Consider the following 23,234-nt stretch of genomic DNA (forward strand, 5'->3'; position numbering starts at 1 on the left):
GGGACCCCAAGACTCAGATGCCCTGAATCTTACAACAAAGGGAAATAACCCCCTCTCTGGATGACCCTGGAAGATCACCCTGTTTCAATTCCTTGAAACACAAACCAGAGAGATCAGGTTTCTCTCACCCTCACTCAGAGTCCCTGCAAATGCAAGCTTTGTAACTGTAACACAAAGAGATTTTCTCTTCCCCCCTGTCTTCTTCCTCCCACCAATTCCCTGGTGAGCTGCAGACTCAATCCCCTTGAGCCCCAACTAGAAAAAAATCCAACAGGTCTTAAAAAGAAAGCTTTATATAAAAAGAAAGAAAAAGACATAAAAATGGTCTCTGTATCAAGGTGACAATATACAGGGTTATTGGCTTAAAAGAAAAAAATGAATAAACAGCCTTATCCAAAAAGAAATACAATTTAAAACATTCCAGCAAACTACACACATATAAATACAAAAAAAACAATATAAGCCTATTGTCTTTCTACCTTTGTACTCACAACTTGGAAACAGAAGATTAGAAAGCCTGGAGATAGAGAGATCACTCTCAGAGCCGAGAGAGCAACAGACAGAGACAAAGACCACACAACCAAAACTTCCCTCCCTTGAGATTTGAAAAATCTTGTTTCCTGATTGGTCCTCTGGTCCGGTGTTTGGTTCCCTTTGTTAACCCTTTACAGGGAAAAGAAACATTAACCCTTAGCTATCTGTTTATGACAGCCCCCCTCCCCAAAACATGCTATAAAACTCCACGGCCCACCTGTATCACAATAACTGGTTTTCTACATATACAAGTCAGGGCTGGCATTAAGGGGCTTGGAAGCAGGGCAATTGCCTGGGGCCCCATGCCACAGAGGCCCCCAGAAAGCTGCATTGCTCAGGCTTCAGCTTCAGCCCCGGATGGTGGGGTTCAGGGACCTGGGCTTTAATCCCATGCAGTGGGACTTCATCTTTCTGCTCCGGGCCCCAGTGAGTCTAATGGTGGCCCTGCTTGGAGGCCTCCCTGAAACCTTGAGGTCCCCTTGTGGGCCCTGGACCACTGATTGAGAACCACTGGTATATGGGGCATCTCTCATACATGCATCCCCCATTGCTGTGGGTTCTCAGTGCTTTACTGAACACACACTTCCCCATCTCCGAAGGAACAAGGAGCATGTTACTCTACACTTGACTGTATCCAAAGTAAACTCTAGATGTCAGTATAGCCAGATAATTTAATCAGCTGCTCCAGACCTTCCAGTCTCTTAATCTTGCAGCATTCTTATACTCATCCTGCTTTCTTTGCTCTCTTTCCTTGCAGCTGGTTTCTACTTCGGATTTTTATTGTCAAAGGAAGGACAAATGGCTCTGGAGTGAATGTAGATGAAAGAAGACAGCTGTGTGAAAACCAGCTCTGGTAATGGTTAGATGAAAGGTGGTAAAACTACATACTTGATACTACTACTATTCGCCACTGCTGCTTCCAGGAGAGCAAAATAATTATGGATTTTCTTAGTGCAGACAGGGTCTGATGAGAGTTCCAGGTTCCCATTGCTTTTTCCTAGCACCCTAGCTTCTTAAGGGGCTACCATGCTGCTTTTCTCAGCCAATATCAAGCTTGAAAGCCTAGTAAAATCCTGAAAAAATGTCCCCTTCATGAATATGCTCCCTGGATCTTTGGTCTGTTTTGTTGTGGGTTTGGTAGCTCCAGTAGTTGCCACTTTACAATTTATACCATCTACCTTCTGCTGGCACGTGTATTAAGAGAATAAACAGATGGAAGGTCTGTTGGTACATTCAGAGTTCCTTCAAAGGGAACAGGTCTGTTTATTCTGGCTGAGATCAGTTGTTCCTTGATGGACTATCGAATGTCCTGTGAACACACAAGCTGTTCCCCCATTGTTCTAATGGCAGTTCATGTATATTTTATTAGTACTTCAAGCTCTGTTTGCTTGGCTAGAAAGGTAATGTAAATATGTAGGACTCACCCCTGTGGCACCTTCTGCTGGTCATCTTGGGAGTTAGCTCTTTTCCAGCCTCTGGAGCACCCTCTGCAGGCTGGTGTCCCACTGCTGGTTGGCCCCCCATGTCCCTCCCAGAACCCCAGCGCCCCTTTAACTGGGTGCTGCCCCCTGGCAGTACCCCCACAGTTCTGAGTCTCCCCCTCCCAGGGAAACCCCCACCCACTATCACCACTTCACCTCAGTCTTGGCTACTGCCCAATCTCCACCTAGCCCCCATTCACTGGGGCAGACTGCAGTATAAGCCACTCATCACAGGCAAAGGGGTTCAGACCTGCTGCCTCTGGCTACCTGTGGGCTGCCTTTGTGACCCAGTACCTAATGAGCCTTACCAGGCCTGTAGGCTGGAGTTTCCTGATTCCCTTGGCCTTTCCCCAGCCCTGCTCCACTCCAGATACCTGGTTAACCTTTCTGCAGCCAGGCCCTTCTCTCAATGTTCAGAGAAAGACTGCTGAGCTCCTGGCTCCCAGACTTTTCATACAGGCCAGCTGTGGCCTGATTGGGGCGTGGCTCCCAGCTGTGCTTACTTCCCCAATCAGCATAGTTTTTTCTCTGCCCCAGCTCTCTGCCAGGGCTGTTTTAAGCCCTTCTGGGCAGGTGTGCGGGACCATCCCGCTAAAGGTAAGTAAAACTGAAGTGTGGTACAGTGAAGCATGTGTAAATTCAAACAAAGATAGGTTAAAAAACAACTAGAGGACTTCTAAAAGTTTCAGAGTAGCAGCTGTGTTAGTCTGTATCCGCAAAAAGAACAAGAGTACTTGTGGCACCTTAGAGACTAACACATTGATTTGAGCATAAGCTTTTGTGGGCTCAAGCCCACTTCATCGACTCCTAAAAGTCAATTCTTTGGAGCAACAGGGTCTGTGGCCTTCAAATTTGGCAACATGAAGCACTGGGCTCCAACGCTGTGTGAGACCTCCCACTGTGACTTGATATGCCTTGCTGCTGAGCAGACCATCTCTACTTGTGATCATTCCCAGAGGGTTGAGCATGAAGCACTTTACCTGTGAAAGAATCCAGAGGTGATTTGCCTGCCTTAGGAGGAAGGCACTAGAGCAGAGGTGGGCAAACTACGGCCCAGGGGCCATATTTGACCCACCGGACCATCCTGCCCAGCCCCTGAGCTCCCGGCTGGGGAGGCTAGCTCCCAGCCCCATCCTGCTGTCCCTCCCTCCCCTGCAGCCATGCTGCCATGCAGGGAGTGCTCTGGCCTGCCGCTCCCGCAGGGCTGCGTGGCTTGCACACACCCACCTCCCAGGCTTTCCGATAAGCCAGTCCTGCCACTCTGAGCAGCATGGTAAGGGAGTGGGGAGCAGGGGGGTTGGATAAGGGGTAGGGGGTCCTGAGGGCAGTCAGGGGGCAGGGAGCAGGGGGTGGTTTGATGGGGTGGAGGTTCAAGGGGGTGTGGAACTGGGGGGGGTTGGATAGACATGGGAGTCCCAGGGGGGGCCTGTCAGGGGGCGGTGGTGTGGAAAGAGGTCAGGGCAGTCGGGGACAGGGAGCGGGGGTGGTCCTGGAAGGGGGTGGTCAGGGGACAAGGAGTGGGGGGGGTGTTCGATGGGTCAGGGGTTCTGAGGGGGGCAGTCAGAGGGCGGGAAGTGGGAGGGGCTGGATAGGGGGCTGGGGACAGGCTGTTTGGGGAGGCAAAGGCTTGGTCTACACTACGTGTTTAAACTGATTTTAGCAGCGTTAAACCGATTTAACGCTGTACCTGTCCACACTACGAGGCCCTTTACATCGATATAAAGGGCTCTTTAAATCGGTTTCTGTACTCCTCCCCGAAGAGAGAAGTAGCGCTAAAATTGGTATTACCATATCGGATTAGGGTTAGTGTGGCCGCAAATCGACAGTATTGGCCTCCAGGTGGTATCCCACAGTGCACCACTGTGACTGCTCTGGACAGCAATCTGAACTCAGATGCAGTGGCCAGGTAAACAGGAAAAAAATGCCCGCGATCGGAAGCCCCGGCTCGAATTTTGATTTTCATTTCCTGTTTGCCAGCGTGGAGCTCTGATCAGCCGGGTGCGATCTGTCCAAATCCAAAAAGAGCTCGCATGGACCGTACAGGAGATACTGGATCTGCCCCCTGTATGGGAGACATATGTTTGTTCATGCAGCTCGTTACAGAAGCGATGCCAAAGAATTTGAAAAAATTCCAGTACACAGCGCTGCGTGACAAGTAACGAGCCAGAATCAAATGGACGCTCATGGAGGGGAGAGGTGGGTCTGAGGACTCCAGCTATCCGGCAGTCCCAGCAGTCTCCGAAACTATTTGCATTCTTGGCTGAGCTCCAGTTGGCTGTAGGTTACACATTGTCCAGCGTGTTCAGGGTATAGCTCGTAAATTTACTTCCTCCCCACCATGTGAAAGAAAAGGGAAGAAATCATTTCTTGACTTTTTTCATGTCACCTATGTTACTGAATGCTGGTAGTAGATGCGATGCTTGCTGCACGTGCAAGAGCAGTATCTGCCCTCTCCCTCCCTGGTGGCAGACGGTACAATGGATGCTATCCGTCGTCACCATCAGCCTGTGTAGGCTCCTGGCTGGCCTCAGGTGGGCTGGCCAGGGAGGACCTGGTAAAATTGGAATCCGGTCATTTAGCCGCAGTAGTGGTTACAGACGGCTGGTCCATCTTATCTAGGCATGGGGTCTAGAGCTCCATCAACCCTTCCTTTCCTGTGTGCATAAAGAAAGATGAGTTACTGGCCTGGACTTCTATAGCCGCGGCGCTGGCTCCTCTCTGATCGCACTGTGCACTTACATGTTCTGCCTGGACTGTATGCCCGGGAGGCTGCTTCCCCCTTTTTATCTCATTAAGTCACTAGTTTCGTATGTCTCTTTCTTTATATTCATGCCAAGATGGGGGACAACTGCCACTGGTATAGCCGAAGGTTGGGGGAGAGGGAAGCACAGGTTGGGGTTGTTGCAGGGCACCCCCCTGTGATGGCTGTAGTTCTCATTTCTGTGGGATCTGAGTCGGAGCAGCTGCTCCTTCTTACACTGGTTCTCTAGCTACAGCTGCCTTTCTGATGGCAGGATGACTTTTTTTTAGAACCAAAGGCGGGATTGATCGGGAACGTTGTGACCTCTGCCATCTGAGCTTTGTAGCTGTCAATTTGGTTGCTTACTATGATTCCCCCCAATGTTGTACCTGCTTGGATCTTATCTCGCTGTCCACGCAGATAGGATTCTGGGTCCTCAGCACCCCAAGTCGCAATATCCCTGGGGGACCCAAGCACAGCCCTGGGTTCCCTCTATCTATCCCCATCGCCTTCCCTTCTTCTGGTTCGCCAGAGCGATGCCTTACTGATGCTCTCTTTGAGATACAACCCAGCGAGGCATAAAGTCTACTTCCCCTGAGGCCTAGGGCATTCAACTTGTTAGCTCACACTGAGATTCCTCCTCGTTTGTCGCGTAGCTAGTGACTAAGCTGACCTTCAACACAAGAGAACAGTGCTTGATCTCTGCCTCTTTCCCCTACTAACTTTTTCCCCGCTTAGCTTATTCTCTCTCTTTTTGCCCATCAGCCACTGGGCTCTCAACCCAGAATTCTAAGGGGCGGGGGAGACTGTGGGAACTATGGGATAGCTACGGAATAGCTACCCACAGTGCAGTGCTCCGGAAATCGATGCTAGCCTTGGACCATGGACGCACACCACCAAATTAATGTGCTTAGTGTGCCCGCATGCACTCAACTTTATACAATCTGTTTTATAAAACCGGTTTATGTAAAATCAGAATAATCCTGTAGTGTAGACGTACCCAAAGCCTTCCCTACCTGGCCCTCCATAACATTTTGCAACCCCTATGTGGCCCTTGAGCCAAAAAGTTTGCCCACCCCTGCACTAAAGAGACCCTCCTCTTTGCTACAAGCAAGCAGCAGATGGGGAAAGAACTGCCTCAATCAGCATTGTGTTTTGGATGGAGGTGTTGATCTCATGTGGTGAGTGAGTCAGGAGGTATTGATTCTGGGTTCCACTCTAGTTCTAATCTGCCTCTGAGTGTTACTGACCACCAGTTCTCATCTATCCAACAAGGCTGTGGATATTCAAAGGGCTCTCGAAACCCTTTTCCACAGAAGCAAAGACTACACAGTAATTTTTTTTTGTTTTTAGGAAATGGGGAATAGGAGAAGCCAGAACCATCAGGGTTTTCTTCTGCCTGGTGGATTGTCTCTTTCACATACGAGCCTTGCTGAATGCAGACAACTACATAGAACCTCAGAGTTATGGACAGCTCGGGAATGGAGGTTGCCCGTAACTCCAAAATGTTCTTAACTCTGAACAAAACACAGCTCCAGCTTCAGAAATTCATACTCTGGACCAGGTTCCAGAGGCAGCTAGGCAGCTTCCTTGCAGGCAGCTTCTTTTCCAGGCAGGGCAAGCTTGTCCTGCACCTGGCTGGGGGTGGGAGTGAAAACAGCGAGTCCCCCTCTTGGCGGGGGATGGTGTTGGTGAAAACAGCCCCCCCCCCCGCCCCGCCAGCCAGGGGAAGTGGGGGTGAAAACAGCACCCATGGCTTACACAAAAGCAGCGCAGATCTCAGTCCTGCGCCTGGCTTTGAATTGCAGCCTCTTCAACTCCTAGTATAAGTGTGTGCCCCATGCATGAGGGTGGGGACAGGGTTAGCGGTGGGGACAGGCAGCTCAGATCTGCCTACCCTTAAGATGCAATACAGGCACAGTACAGGATTTGCTTTTTTATAAATTTTGTTTCTACTGCTGCCTGATTGGATACTTCCAGTTTCACATGGTATCCAGTTGACTCGTCAGTCCATAACTCTGGTTTTCGTATCTTTGAGGTTCTTCTCTATATCTAATCCAAGTGTCAAATCTAACAAATTGATATTGATTGTGCCTTGTTTTCTTGAAGTGTGTCTGCAGGTTAGTAAAGCTGATTAGAAAATGAATTTTTTCTTCACATACATTTTTTTACATTTTAGAAAAAATTGAAAACCAAATAAATTCAGATGGAAACTGACTTTTTTAAAATTTGGAAATGCTGCTATGGTGCATGAGAGTTGTAGTTTGCATTTCTCATACCCCTATTCTTCTCTACAGGCTGGCCTCCTTGTCCAGACTTCGTCTACCATGATGCACCATGGTACCATGCTCTTGCTGAGTCACCTTGGTGCATTGTGGGTGGTGTAGCCCAGCCCGGTAACCCAGAAGGCACTGCAACAACATTTCCAAATCAACATTTTCAGTTTTTGGAAGAATTTTGTTGGTTTTTGGATGTTTATTTTTTCCATGAAAAGTATTAGTAGTTTTCTGTGGAAAGCAGGCACTTTACATGAAAAGTTTCACTCAATTTTCTGTCAACAGGGCCGGTGCAACCATTTAGGCGACTGGGATTTGGGGGGTGGCATTTTCTTCAGCAGCAACCGTGGCGGCCGGATCTTCGGCCACCCCGGTCGCCGCTGGTATTTAGGCGGAGGGAGCTGGGGAAGGGGAGCGCGGGGAGGGCCACCTGCAGCAAGTAAGGGGGCTAGGCGGCACGCAGGGGAACTCTCCACCCCAGCTCACCCCTGCCCCAACTCCTTCCCGAGCATGCTGTGGCTGCTTCACTTCTCCTGCTTCCCAGGCTTGCGGCGCCTAAGCTGTTTGGCGCCGCAAGCCTGGGAGGCAGAAGAAGTGAAGTGGTGACAGTGTGCTTGGGGAGGAGTAGAGGCAGGGGTGAGCTGCTTCACTTCTCCTGCCTCCCAGGCTTGCAGCACCAATCAGCTTAGGCACCGCAAGCCTGGGAGGCGGGAGAAGTGAAACAGTGACGGCATGCTCGAGGTGCTTGTGCACAGAGCAAGGGTGAGCTGGGGGGGGGGATGCCTCAGGGTGGAGGTTGGGCACCTTAGGGGGGCGCAAGGTGGAAGTTTTGCCTAGGGCATGAAACATCCTTGCACCGGCCCTGTCTGTCAAAAACAGTTTTGATGGGAATTTTTCAAGTAGTTCTACTAGTTAGTTAGTCTAACATAATTCTAGCTATTCTGCCTGTGTTTTATAGCAGCATGTTGTTCTTACTGTTATATAGCACCTTCCATGAGCCTCAAAGCGCATTATACAATTACAGAGCATTTAATTAATGGAATGATTTTGCCCACCCAACAAAACAATCCCATCTGGAGTGGAAGTGAGACAGGTAGGATCATTTACATTAAGGCAGTGCTGTAGATTTCAGTAATGAGATGGATAAATAATGTTCTTTAACAGCATTTGTAGACTACAAGATATGATAATAAAGGGATCACGTTTCATGTTTCAGGGTGTCAGATGACTGAGTGTAGATTGAATCCCAAAGAAGTACCATCTTCCATATACATATATACACCGCTGGCTTGATGCATCTTTCATCTTCCTCTGAAGCGTTATGTATTATGATTGCTGAAGATAGGTTATCAGTCTGCATGGACCAAAGATTGGCATGAAACGGCAGTGGCCCTTTGTGAGATCCTGTGCACGGCCTTCAGACCCTACTCAGTGGGTTCACACTCCCGTGAATGCTCCTGATGAGAGCTGGTCACCATTTTTCAAATATAAAAAACACAAATGATTTACTTGAAAAATGGCCTGTTGTTCAAAAACAAACAGTGTTTGGGTTTTCTCTTTTTCCTGCCTCTTTCCCTTTTTCAACAGCAAAATGGAAATGAAAAAAAATAAAGGAGGGTGGGGAACGTGAATATTGAACTATTCAGTTCCGTTTGAAAACTTCAAACCTTTCTAAAAATTCCCCTTTCATCTTTTTATCCAGCTCTTCCACTGACTTACCCTCCATTCTCTGGGGAGAGGAGGGAGGAGACTTTCCTGTTTGTCTCTGCCTAGCCAAGTGCTTGGAATGTGCCTATCTCTGTAGTATACAGAGTCCGGCAAAATATGCCGGTCCCTCTACCCTCACCCATTGATTGCCATTCTGCTGTGCTTTCTGGCAGTCGCTCCTCTCAAGGCCGTTGGCTTTTCATTTTAAAATTACTAGTACTTGAGTGCTGTCGGGGGAGAGCTTCCTTAACCCTGCCATCATTTAGCTTGGCTGCATGGAAAAATATGTTTAAACTTCAGCACACACTGAGGCACTTATTCAACAGTCACTTTTCTGAACAGATGGGACCTTCAGCCTCCTTTGAGTTCCGCTGCTACTGCTAATGCAAAATGCATTTGTGTCGTGTCATGAAATCAGAACTCCCAGCACTGAAGGGAACTGCCTTGAGACGAGCTGAATCACCTGAATGCCAAACCCAGCTGCACAGCATTATGGAAATGCTTTCGAATTAGGTCTGGCTTGAGAACAGGCTCACATTGACGTAGGTCTGGTAAGAAGGAAGCTTTTCCCAGCAGACGGAGTAAATGTGCAGTTCTAACAAACAAGGTGTCTCCTCCCGCATGTAACTCCATCAAAGGTCATAGATTAATTTGGCCCAACATAGGGCTTGTCTACACTGGCACTTTATAGCACTGCAACTTCCTTGCTCAGAGGTGTGAAAAAACACCCCCCGAGCACAGCAAGTTTCAGCACTGTAAAACGCTAGTGTAGACAGTGCACCAGCGCTGGAAACCATGCTCCCAGTGCTGGGAGCTACGCCTCTTATGGAGGTGTTTTTTTTAGATCTCTGCTGTGACTAACACAGCCAGTTGCCAGTACAGACAATCCCGTTAGCACACGTAAAATGCCTGGCATTGCGTGTAAATTACTACTCTGTTAGGCTCTGGTGGCTTCTGCAATAGAAGACAGGGAGACCACTAGAGGGCGCCCAAACTATTTAAAGCAGAGGTGGGCAAAGACGGCCGGCGGGCCACATCCAGCCCGCAGGACCATCCTGCCCGGCCCTTGAGCTCCTGTCTGAGGAGGCTAGCCCCTGGCCCCTCCCTCACAGCCTCAGCTCACTGTGCTGCCAGCGCTTTGGGGGGCGGGCTGTGAGTTCCTGCTAGGCAGCATGGCTGCGTGACCCACTGGGTGGAGTGTATTAAATTGCTCCCCGTAGGAACGTGCTACTTACGTACAACTGCCAGTCCTGGTGCTTCATAAGTAGTACATTACACCCTGGGTAGGGAAGGCTGCAATCCCCCCCCGCCCCATATCCGCTCCCTCCCACTTCCCACCTCCTGACTACCCTCTTCAGAACCTCTGACCCATCCAACCCCCGCCCCCCGCTCCTTGTCCCCTGACTGCCCCCTCCGAGGACCCCCACCCCAACTGCACCCTGGGACCCCACCCCCATCCAATCCTCCCTGCTCCCTGTCCCCTGACTGCCCTGACCCCTATCTGCACCCCTGCCCCGACAGGTCTCCAAGGACTCCCACACCTATCCAACCCCCGTGCTCCCTGACCGCCCCTGCCACCAGAACCTCTGCCCCATCCAACCGTCCCCTGCTCCTTGTCCCCTGACTGCCCCTCGGAGCCCTGTGCCCCTTGCCAACCCCCCCGCTCCCCGCCCCCTTACCATGCTGCTCAGAGAACCAGGACTAGCAGCCATTAGCAGTAAACCATAAGTAGCACATTCCTATGGGGAGCAATTTAATACACTACACCATCCCTCCATACAGTTTCAGAACTGCCATGTGGCCCTCAGGCCAAAAAGTTTGCCCACCCCTGATTTAAAGGGTATTACTCAATTGGTGTACGCTATAATGGGTAACTCTGGCCCAATTACTCCTGGGTGAATTCTGCACTAAAAAATTAAAAATTCTGCACACAATATTTTAAAATTCTGCAAAATTTTGCATATTTTGTCAAAACAACACAGTGTAATTATACCAGTTTCAATTATTTTGGTAATTTATTACAAAAAACGGTCAGCAAGTATGTCTGTCATAATACAGACGAGAAAAAATCCAGGAAATGTTGGGGTTTTTTTTTTGTGACAAATAGATTTCTTCCTAGGCATATTAATACAGAACTTTGAGGAATTAATTTAAACTACAATACAGAAATGTATTTCCTGCTCCCCTCAGAAGCAGTGCAAAGACTTGGGGGAGTCAGAGGTAACAGAGGAGCTGAGGGAGAGGGAAGGGGTCTGGGAGTGAACCTAGAGGTTATTGGGTGTAGGTAGAAGTCTGGAACAGTTTTTTTGGGAGTTGGGGGAGGGTTTGTTAGGGAGTTGGGGCATCTCCCCCATATGACCCTGACAGACCCTAGCCTTTCCCATTCAGTCCCGCCCATCCCGGTGTGTCCCTGCACCTCCTACCCCCCTGTCCCCATGTGGTCCTGCAGCCCCCTACCCTCCATTCCCATGTGGTCCTAAAGTCCTCTCCCATTCAGCCCCTGGCTCAATGCTGTCACCCCACTAGCTCTTCAGCTTCCACCCCAGTCTGTCCCCCATCTAGCACTTATGAACACCAGTCTGTGACCCCTCAGCAGCCCTGTCTGTCCCCATCTATCTTCCCCGCATATCCAGTACCTGGCTCTGTGGGCAGAGTGCTGTGATGAATGCAGCTAGTTGCCAGCTGTTACTGCTGGTCAGCTGCTGCTATCTGTTCTAGCACCACAGCAGCCTCGGGTGGGTGAAGGGCACTTCTCTGGCAGAATGTATTTTCTGTGCAGAAAGAAAAAATTCTGCACCAGACATGAATTTTGCACATCTGCAGTGGAACAGAGTTTCTCCAGGAGTACCCAATATTAGGAAAACATTATTGTACAGCACAGAGCAATGGCTGTGCCAAAGCTAGGGTTGTGTTAGAGCTTTAAAGAGATTGTGTGGTTCACCAACCACCAGATCCAGAGCCATGTTTGTGGGGTGCCCATCCACTTGCTGATTAGAGAACTGAAATCCAAAAACATTCCAACTGCAGCAAGATGCACAGTCCTGCAAGAAGACTATAGCCAGGATGAGAACTGAATCCAACACTTCTGAGGCCCAGTCCAGTGCTTTACCCAGAGGCCATACCTCCTCTGCCCACTATCTCTGACCTAACTGTCACCTTTAAAATATTAGCATTTAAGCCTTTTTTTTTAAAAAAAAATGGAAAACGATCTAAACTCTTAAGTCCTTAACAGAATGTGTGTGTGTATAGACCTAACATTGCAACTAAATACATTGTAACACAAAATATTTCAAAATGCATTCCTACTTTATCTACCTGCCAAGACGTGTTTTGTACTGCCTCTGCTAGCCTGCTGATGTCTCTAATGCGGCATCTAAATCCATTTAGGAAATTATATAGGTGACCTGTTTAGGGCCTGTAAGGGACTGCGGAAGATTTTGTTACGGTTTAGCTAAGGCTGTTCGCCTTCTCAAGGACAGGTTATTAAAGGTTGCTGTATACTAGCATATGCTGTTTGTAGCCGGTTGGAATCGCTTAGCCTGGGAAGCCCGGCGTGTTTGGAAAAGCCTGGCCCTTTGCCATAAGAGATAGCCCAGTTGTGGGAAAGCTCCCACATGCCTATGTATGAGCTGCTTTACATGCTATTAGCATAAGGTTATATTTATCAGAATTTGTTTTGCTGCTTTGGACTCGCTCCCCGCTTTGAGTTAGCAACGTGCAGAGTCCCCGTTGCGGGTGTGTTTTCTTTACCTTCATTAAAAGCCATATCACTCACTGTGTGTGTGTGTGTGTCTCGTCCCTGCAGAGCACTTAGGCACGTAACAGGACCCTAACCCAAAGCTCATTGAGGTCAATGGAAAGTGGCCCATTCACTTTAATAGGCATTGGATCATGTCTTAGGTGCTTATGATTTTATCACATGCTGTGGGAAACGCACAGAACCCAGAGTGCCTGAATTCAGGTCCCAACAGGTAAATAAGCTTTTAAAATTGCCTTTAAAATATTTTAATTGTGATGTTTGAGGTACAGCTGGTCAAAAATAGAAATTCTCAGAATTTCTTATGGGAGATATAATCCAGTCTGGGGCAGGAGACAGCAGAACTATACCTTCCGTGAGGCCTGGCGACAGCTCAGGTGGACACATTCATGTTGAACTGACTGGAAATGAAGTGTTTCAATTCAGTTCAAACTTCCAAAATATTTCAATTTGGGTCCTCCTGATCAGAAACAAATATTTCATTATGATTTTCCTAATGGGCTTTTTTTGGCAAAACAGAAATTTTCCCGGAAACGCTATTTTCCATAAAAGAAAAAAAATGTTGATGGAAGATTCCCATCCACTCTAGTTTTAAACTTAGACATCCATCTATCCCTATACCATACCCATCCCTGTGGTATCTGAATGACTAATGAGTCTTATTAACAATCCAGGGTCTCAGACTTTTTTTGGAACAGCATTTTATTTATTTTTTTGCTATAAAAGTATTTTAATTTACTTTTAAGTCTTAGTGTCCATTGGTCTCCATCCCAACACATGTATGGGCTCATTGCACATGCTCACTGTAGCTGTCAGATGCCAGCAAAATGTTTTGCACAAGATGGTTTCTAGCATAGTTGGAAGGGAGGTTGCAGCTGGATACACTCAGATATTGACTATCAAGTACCAGGGGCATTTCAGGTGGTTGTGGATTGGTCTGAGGGCAGAGTTAGATGGTTTTAGCAGGGTTTTCTTTTAATCCCAATTCAATCCTGTGGGAACAGGAATATACTAATGACTGGGCAGAGCAAGGTGGAAGGGATAGAAGAAAACACTTCTGTGATTTGCGCTTTCAATCCTTGATTCTGTCTGGTGCCTAGATACCATGGTGATAAGGGCTTTTATAAAAACCAGAGATGAGCAAGAGATTAAAATGCCAGTCAGTGGCTTAGTTCGCTTAATGTTAACAATGCAATCTAATGAACTGCTGAATCTAAGGAAATATAGCCACATTCCAAATCAATGAGATTTGCAACTTGGAATAAAAGCAAAGTCTCTGATTGAAATGTCAGGCCTATCTCTGAGTGATGATTTAATAACTTTTATGAGTGATCCTGTCACAGCAAATCTCAACACTAGAATGGAGTGACTCAGTGAGAGCCTTTTAGCAATGATACCTACCAAAGAGGAACAAGATGAGCTTTTTATCCCTTCCCGACTTAGCTTAAAAGCTTATTTGTTGTGGAAACCTTTTCTCTTTCTCTTACAACTCCTTCCCCTCCCCCCACTCTCGTAGGATAAAATACTTCAGGGACGAATTGACCTGTGCAATGTGCCTCAAGGAAACAGGACCTAGAGTAAACAGAAGGTGAGGTACACCAGCAGGACCGGCTCTAGGCACCAGCAAACCAAGCATGTGCTTGGGGTGGCACAATTTCAGGGGCGGCATTCCGGTCACTTTTTTTTTTTTTGCTTCAGCAGTTGCGCTCTCGGACGTTTTTGTTTTTTTCTTGCTTGGGGTAGCAAAAAATCTTGAGCTGGCCCTGTACACCAGTTACGATTCCCTGTGTTCCTGTCATGAGTTGTGAGTGGGCTTACAGCTGGAGAAGGGCTTACATGTGAGGGTCACATGCTCTGGAGGTGTGGCAGAAAGAGGTGGAAAATCTTTTATCCCACAGTGTTACAATGGTGCCCATGGTATATAGGTTAAAGCTGCTTCCAGCAGGTTTTATACACCCACTGTTCACAACAGGCAAACCTCTGGGTGGATGAGGGTTACACTTGCCTGTCTTGAGTGGAGGCACAGGACTGTGTAGCTGTGAGCGGGGTCACTAAGTGGTTCTCTTCCCAGGTGCAGTCTCGCACACATCAATGGAGCAAGAGCATATCAGTGAGGTAAAGACTTGGTCAGATGTGTATACACTGTAGCGCCTTAAAGTGTGTGTTCTTTGGGGGTGGGGTGTGGGGGGGACTCTGCTGCCTTTACATACATGCACAATTGCATATCACATGGGAGTGCCACCTCAGTACCAATGTCCATGTGACATCAGGACTGACTGAGATTGAGGCATTCAGTCTCGTGTCCTCATCTAATGGTTGGAGCTTGACTAAAGGTGGGCAAATAACTAACTCATAACCCATAATTTATGTGATGTCTTTGTTATTCCTCTGTGATCTGTTCATGGGCACATGCAAGCTGTTTTGATTGGTAGGGGCCCATTTTGCTCCCCGACTGGATGAATGTAGCTCTTTGAAACATATTGCTAGTGTGAATGCTTGTGATTAGGAATTTGAAACTTTTACAATTCACCATCTCCATAAACATCGCTGCCAAAAATATCACTTGCTGAAGCGTTCCTGATAAGCAGAGACTCAGCCAAAGGGGAATTCATTTCAAAATGCAAAAGAATATTTGTGGATAATGTTTGTCATGTTTGTCCAGAGCTAATCAAGGGAGTGTCACTGAGCTTTATTTCACCACCTGTTGTAGCCCCGACTGGGGAAACCTGCATGGCTAGTCACATCAGCAGCTCTCCTCTGTGCTGCGCACCCTTGCTGCGCTTGCTCAGCTGCTCAGCATGGCTGGATCATTAGATGGCAGTCAGATCAGAAGCACATTCAGCAGACTTTTGCTCATCCTCTTATGAGCCCAGACCACTCCCACAGCTAAGCTTTACTTAGCTTAGGCTGGATACTCAGATCCATACTCTATGGAGCTGCATTGTTTTGGTGTGTCTTTTTTCCCCCTGTGCACGTCTTTATGCAAAAAGGGATGACTGGGCCCATAGATCAGATTCAGAAAGGGACGTTGAAACAACTAATCTTGTGCTCACTGTAGTGCATTTATACAAGGATAGCTACTTCAGTAATTGTGGGGAGCAGTCCTTCCTGAAGGACTTGAACAAACTGGGTAAACAATGCAGATACACGAATAAATGAAATAAACCCCAGTCCAACAGAATAACAGGGCTAGACATAGTCCTGAGTTACACAAAGAATATTCAAATAGCAGCACAGTTTGCTGGATTAAATCAAAAAAGCTGACCGTTGGCACAACAGTGCAGAGAACATCAAACTACATATTACTTGCCTTGTTCAGAGGCTAGCTCTAAGGACAGTAAAAAATGTGCAAGATATTTATAGATCTGCTTTTGCCAGTAACAATCCGGCCTAGAAGGATGACCTATATTGAATGCTTGCTGTTTTCAAGCAGAGAAACCAGCATTTTCCTTCATCAGTGCAAATTATCCATAGAATCCATGAAGATCTGCACATCTGTCCCTTGAACCATGGGGATGTACATTGGCTAACGCCTCTTTTTCATCACCGTGTTTACATTATAATACCTTGTAGTGGATTTTTAATTGTTTTTGGCTAGGCAGTGCAGGATGTCTGACAGCAGAGGGCCTGAATTGGTCACACAATAATAATAATAATAATAATTAATAATACCTAGCTCACAAGCAGGGGACAACAGTTTAGGAGAGATGTTACTTTTAATTCTGACATTTGCCATCTTTACTGACTGGATGCCTACTGAACAGGAGAGAGGCAGCAGGCGGGATGGAGGGTGTCCCTTAGCAGATTACCTTAAATCAGAGATTGGCAAAAACTCCAGCTCTGAACTCCCCCGCACTTTGAAGGATTTGAAATGTGGTGCAGGATGTGAATTGTGTGGTGGAGTCCTTCATTTTCAGCCTGATCTGTTCAACGATCCCTCCTTCCTATTAAAGGATCTTTGCAAATTCTGTTGTGCCGGCTCCAATGGTCTCATGCTTCCTGAAGGGGAAAACAATCTGCCCAACCCAGTACAACAGCTTTTTGGATGGGAGTGAATAATCCAGCTCAGATCTGTCTTAAACTAAGGGATTGTGTGTTTGACTACTGAGACTCCTTTCTCCCTGGCTTGTCCAAGTGCTCCATGTGGCTGGGCTTCATGACTATGAGACCACATGACACAGGCAAACCTTATTGTTAGGGACCTACCAATTCACCATCCATTTTGGTCAATTTCGTGGTCACGGGATTAAAAAAATCTTACATTTCATGATTTCAGCTATTTAAATGTGAAATTTCACTGTGTTGAAATTGTAGAGGTGCTCACCCAAAAAAGAGTGTGTGGGTTTTTTTTTGCAAGGTTATTGTGTGTGTGTGGGGTTGCAGTACTGCTACTCTTCCTTCTGTGCTGCCTTCAGAGCTGGGCACCCAGCCAACAGCCGCTGCTCTCTGGCTGTCCAGCTCTGAAGGCAGCGGAGAAGTAAGGGTGGCAATTACTGTAACCAGCCCATCCTAAAATAACCTTGTGACCCTTCTGCAACTCCCTTTTGGGTCAGGACCCCCAATTTGAGAAACACTGGTCTCCCCCATGAAATCTGTATAGTATAGGGTCAAAGCACACAAAAGACCAGATGTCATGGCTGGAGAGGGCGAGGCAGGGGAGACCAGCTTTCACGGTCCGTGACACATTTTTCATGGCCCTGAATTTGGCAGAGTTTATTGTACTGCAGTGCACATGACTGAAAAGGGGGTTCCTTGGAGTGAGTCTTGCCCACTGAGCAACACGGCATCATTTCAAAGGATTTAGCTTCTGCCAGCGTGTACAACCAAGGCCAATTTGTGCAATTTGTTGACTCTAGAACTTGCAAAATCTTTCTTCCTAAAGTGTAATTGTCACCTGCTGAAGATGTTCCCTCAACATGAACTACATTCCCTCTCGCTAATATGACATTGGCACCAGCACTGCAGTGTGGACATGAGTTACTCTCAGCATGCCAAAGACCTAATGTAGAGTGCTAATGTGAATTAATATGCCACGTGTTAGTTATGGTTGCTTTCAGTTGTCTGCCCTAGTAACTACTGAAATTATGACAAGGTATTACTGGGTAAAGCACACAACCACCAGTGCCATTATGGTATCAATTCTCTCCATTCTTGGAGCACGTTTCATCTCCCTCCCCCACCCCCCAGCTTTCTGATTGTCTATCCAACCTCAGGATTCGTGGATACTGATTGGTCGGTGAAGGGAACTCAAGGACAGATGAATATTACTATCTAATTTGGAATTAAGGCAGGATCCTGGAGGTTTATAGTATCACAGGCAATGTTATAACATGTTATAATATCACATATGTTGTAAACGAGCATGGCCTGTACCATATCTGGTAATAAACTACATTTTGGGGCTAGCCCGATGAATACAATTGTCTTCACCACCACCAGGTCCCTTTGCATTAGCGTACATCAGCCTACAGTGAGAAATCATAGGAAAAAGAGCTTCAGGGACTCACCTATTCCCCGTCCCTCTGCATTGAGGCTGATCTTGTCATATACATGCTTGTATTGAAGGCTTTCTAATGGCTAGGCCATAACTCCCTCAATAGTAAAATTAGTTCCCTGACCATCATTTTATGCAACTTAACTTTGCCTCACAGTTGCTGGTGCTCTAATTTTCTGTTAGATGAAATTTCTGCTGGGGGTTTGCAGTTAGGGTTGCTCTGGTGTTGTACAAAAGGAGTGACTCCAGGTGTGGAAACTTTATCAAATGTCTTTATAGTGATCTGGCTGCTTAGTGGAACTTGGATTTCCAGCACCAAAGCTGGATGATTTATTTCCTCTTCTTAGAACTTATTCTGCTTTCAGGGCAAAATTCTCAACTCAGACCGATGTAGCAGATCTTGACTTGGCCACTCCTCTCTATCCACTCATGCAGAACCCAGAGGGAGTTCCGTCGATAAAGCAGGATATAAGAATTTGCCATGAGCATCTGAGAAGAGAAGCTAATCCCTAGGCCTCCACTGACAGCGTTAATGACCTGGATTTTCCTCCTGGCTGCTGTTTAACTTTTGCCTAAAGCTTGTCTCACCCGCTCAAAGTGACCAGATGCCATGGTGTAATTTTTGCCCTGAATGTCTCACCAGCTCACGGCAACCAGATGCCATGGTTCCCATTGGACAAGCGGTGCCGGCTCTGTCACTGATTTGATTTAAGTATAAAATAGTAAAGTTTTAACCAATCAACCAGATAAACAAACAGAAAGAAAAGAAAAGATGCATTGAAAAAATGGGACCAGATTCACCATGGAATTACCCCAGCTTTACTCTGGTGTAAATCTACTGCTCTCTGCTTAGATTATAAACTTTTTGGGGCAAGGACTGTGTGTACAGTTCCTAGCACAGTGGCCTCTAGACACTATTCAATACAAATAAATAATAATACTAACGTTAGGAATAAGTGTAGGACTGGACTAACACAGTGGGGACTAAAAAAACCCCCAACAACCTTGGTCTTGCTAGTGAAGGGAGGGGACTGGACTCGATGACTTTCCAAGGTCCCTTCCAGTTCTATGAGATAGATATATTTTAAATCAGGCTCTATATACTTGAAATCAACCCTGATTTGTCTTATCATGGAAAGGATGAAAGAAGGACAATAAACAGGTAGATTATGTATTATTATTTATTTGTATTGGGGGGCACCTAAGCACCTCAATCATGGACAAACAAATTACAGGAAGAGGGTACCGGCTCCCGGACGCTTACACTCTAATATAAGACAAGAGACAAGAGATGGCTACAAACAGAGAGACGGGGAGCACAAGGAAACAATGAGGTGATATTGGTTGGCATGGTAGGTAGTGGTCTGACCACACCATTGCTGAGTTTTTGCTTTGTTTGCTGAGGAGTATTTTAAGGCGAGATTTGGAGAGGAACACTGCCATGGCTTTGTGGGTGTGTACAGGAAGCTCACGTCTGAGAAGCAGCATAGGAGAAAGCACAAAGGGAGTTGTTTGAAAATCTAACGAGTGGGAAGTGAAGGATGGCAGGAGTCAGCAGCTCCATAGTGTCTGAAAGATCACAAAGGGCTTTGGATGTAAAGATGATTTCAGTAAAAGTTTATGCAGGTATCTCATGCGCCAGGCTGCACCCTCATCTTTTCCCCACTAGCAGGGAGGTGCAGAGATAATACAGGGCTGTTTCATGACTAACACAGCACTACAACATGTACTGATTTCCCCTCTTCTTTCTCCTTCTGCAGGAACCTGCAGACTTGGCTGGGCATATTACTGCATGGGAGGTGGAGCAGCTGCAGCCATGCTGATCTGTACCTGGCTCTCGTGCTTCGCCGGAAAACATCCCAAATCCATAATGTTAGTGAAAAGCATCATGCAGAGTGCAAATCCATATGGAGTAGAGCTCGAGTGCTGCCTTAAACAATGAGCTTTCCTGGATACTCTCCTAAAAAAGGAGGAGGTGTGGTGGCCACATGGTCCAAACTTCTCTGACTAATACACATGAACTCCCACTTTTCCGTCGACAGAGGGAACCGAAGACTGCTCCCAACTACTGTTAGATATCTGGGCTAACTCCAGTCAGGTGGGGTTGCTCTAGATTTACACGGGTGTAACTGAGAGCACAACTTGGGCTACAATGATCATAGAAACATTTACAGTCTCCTTGCAGACCAGGCTCAAAGAATAAGAGGCTAATTTCCTCTGCACTGTGACTCCCTTGAAATCAGGGGATGAATTTGGCCCAAGGAAAATATTCATGCGTTCTCTGAATGTAAGCTATATCTTCATTAATAATGCCACCTGACTCTTATCTAGCATTTTTCCTCAGCAGATCTCAAAGTGATTTACTAATGAGGGCAGTATCATTATCCTAATTTTACAGATGGGGAAACAGAGGTGAAGTGAATTGCCAAAGGCCACACAGTAGGTTAGTAGTAGAGCAGGAAATAGAACCCAGGTCTTCTGTGTCTCTACTGCACCATCTACTTGACCACACTGCCACATTCAGGAGTGTGTGTCAGGCTGCTTTGCTATGCTCAGCAGACTGGTTATGCCAGCTTATGGTTGCTTTACAATTGCTGGAGCAGTGCAGTACTGGTACAGAAACAGGAGCCCCATGTGCAGTGTTTATCTAAAATGTCTCAGGCTGGGACAAGACTGAAGCAAGGAGAGGGAGGTGCTGCAACTGTGGCCCTTGCATCCAACCTTAAATATAGGAGCCTCTCCCTTCCCAAACCTAGAAAAGATGTAGAGTTTGTCCATCTAGCATGTGTATCCCTAGATGGAGTTCCGATAAAGCTGGCGGTGAGTGGTATATATAGATTGTTCTGTAGTAATATGGGGTTCTGAGTTGACTGAGTTCCTCTCCATGGCTATTGCAGGGCCTCAGAAATTTGAAGATTGTCTCCAGAGCATGGTCATTTTAGGATCACTGAGCACTTCGTCAGCACCATATGCTGCAAAATCCAGTGAAGGGCATGTTCTGGGCTTATAAACATGTGTATTCCTTAACCCTGCAGGAGAACTAGCTGGAGAAAAAGCTTGTGTTTTGCATTTATATTCTTGTTGCAATGTCTTGTAAATAAAGGTTTATGACCGTTTTCACCCACAGGAGGGAAACCCACATCGATTGCTGTATATTACACCAGCATTATAGAAGTTTATTATCACTTAGTTATGTAGCTATTCTGATTGACTATGTGACTTTCCAGAGCTATCTGATCTCGCGTATGCACAAAGTGACATAACTGGCATCCTTTTGGAAAATAATGTGAGGTTACTAAGGAGCATTCTTTTAATTTCTGCCAGAATCATGTAATATGAGGAAGAAGTAAGTCCTAATGCCTTTCATGGCAGAATCTCCTGGGGTGCCCTCTGATGGACTACAGGACTGTCTGCAGACTGTTGAATATCACCACTTCCAACTTGTGTTCTGTTAACAAATAAATAAATAATTTCTGCAACTGATGCAGAATTCATGAACATGTAGGGATGTAAACAACTGACAAGTGTGAGATGAGCTACCCAAAACCTGAGGGTCCTTGTACATTCTTTGCAAATTTGCATAAGCAGCACCTTTGTATTTAACTGAGCCTGCAATCTATTTTTTTACAGTTTAGTTTTACACAGAAATTTTTATATAGCTTTTAAAAAAAAGTCATATGTTGCAGCGGAAATTGAAAAGATTCAATATCTTATGGAGAGGGAAAACTAACCATTATAAACCTTTCAATGCTGGCCACTGAAATTATTAGAAAGACACACACACAAACCTGCTGGAGTTGAGAGAGGAGCAACAGCAATCAATTTATGAGGACCAAGGAACAATTAAACTCACTTTAGCAAATGTATATAATTTGGCTAAACATTAGCTGACCGAGGTGTGTAGGGGTGTGGGGAAAGATTGGGGAATGCAATAACCACCTGCACATTTTTGAAGGGTATGAATGCTAGGAAGGAAGATGAATTATATAAGGTGGTAATCAGGGTGTAGAACTAGGAACAACGGGCTCAAATTAAGAAAGCTTCCTGGCAGTGGAAAGATCTCCCAAGGGTAGGAGTGGAAGCTCTATCACTTAGGACATTTAGAGCAAGACTGGTCAAAGCATTAGTAAATGTCCTGTATGGAATAATCCTGCACAGGCACTAAAGTGGACTTGCTGTGACAAACCTTTCCCATCATTAATTTGGTGAGAAATCTCATCCTTTAAAATGGCTTGCTTTATTTTTCAGAAGTATATTTTATATGGAGGCTGGACTCTTGATGCACACTTTGGGCTCCACCCTCTTCACAGATCTGGGAAATCCCAGACTATTGGGAGAGTGGAGTAGCCCCTTAAAGAGATCAGGTATGTTGTTCATACAGGTGGATTTTTTGCTTGCTCTTTTCTTTTTTTAATCTGTATAGATTTGTTTCATGTGGCAAACGCTTCGATTTGTTCTTCCTGCTCTAAGTTTTAAAAGAGACTGTTATAAAGAACGTGGCCTCTTGTAGCTGCCTATTTGTGAGCCTCAGCTGAAGGTCCTTCGCTCCATGCCTGGCAGCTAATACAGGTTCTGTAAAGGCAGGGCAAAGTCTATGTTCATACCTTGGGGGAGTGGTTTTACCGTCACTGCTGTCCACAAGACACCCTGGAGGCTTCTCTTTTGTGGGAGAGCGAACCCCCCCTTGCCCAACCAGTTCTTTATTAATTTTGATCCTTGATCCCTGCATCACTGTTGCTGCTCAATGCTCAGGTTTAACACTAATGCCCCATGCTGTATGCTGTTTCAGATGGGAATCTGAGCACTGCCATATAGCCTATAGTGTGAGTATCACCTCTTGGTTTGTGTTCTTTCCCCGCCTCTCTCATTATTTCTTTTACTGCTGCTGTGCACTGAACTGATGGTTTCAGTGGTTTTGCCTCCTACCCCCTTTCCCCGGCCAGCACACTGCCTTGAGATACGTCAATCTCTTGCCATTCTTGCACTGCAGATCATCAAGCTAAGAGATTAGATGCAAAAAATGCTTTTGGGCATTAGAATAAATGGATTCATTTTGGATTAACTGAAATGCTGCAAATGGTTTGTTCCTTAGGCTTAGTTTCTTGAGCCTAGGGGTTTGAATCGGTACTCGCCTCAGAGTTGTTACTGCTCACAGTAAGCAGACTAGTTTAACAACAATGCAGCGATGCTATTAATTAACCACACTGGGCCAGATTCTCAGCTGTGTTCTGGCCCCTTTGTGCTG

At 46.4% G+C, this 23,234-nt stretch overlaps 1 protein-coding gene across 1 annotated transcript in view; it reads left to right on the forward strand.

Annotated features, from left to right (window-relative positions):
- The window catches only part of LHFPL1 (LHFPL tetraspan subfamily member 1), a 42,916-nt gene extending 22,985 nt beyond the window's left edge, over nt 1-19,931 (forward strand). Inside the window, exon 3 of the mRNA XM_032766969.2 lies at nt 19,750-19,931. Within this exon, the coding sequence (XP_032622860.1) occupies nt 19,750-19,931 (182 nt within the window). The remainder of the gene's footprint in view (nt 1-19,749) is intronic.
- The last annotated feature ends 3,303 nt before the right edge of the window (nt 19,932-23,234 follow it).

Source organism: Chelonoidis abingdonii, chromosome 8 (genome assembly GCF_003597395.2).
Source record: "Chelonoidis abingdonii isolate Lonesome George chromosome 8, CheloAbing_2.0, whole genome shotgun sequence".
Classification (NCBI taxonomy): Eukaryota; Metazoa; Chordata; order Testudines; family Testudinidae; genus Chelonoidis; species Chelonoidis abingdonii.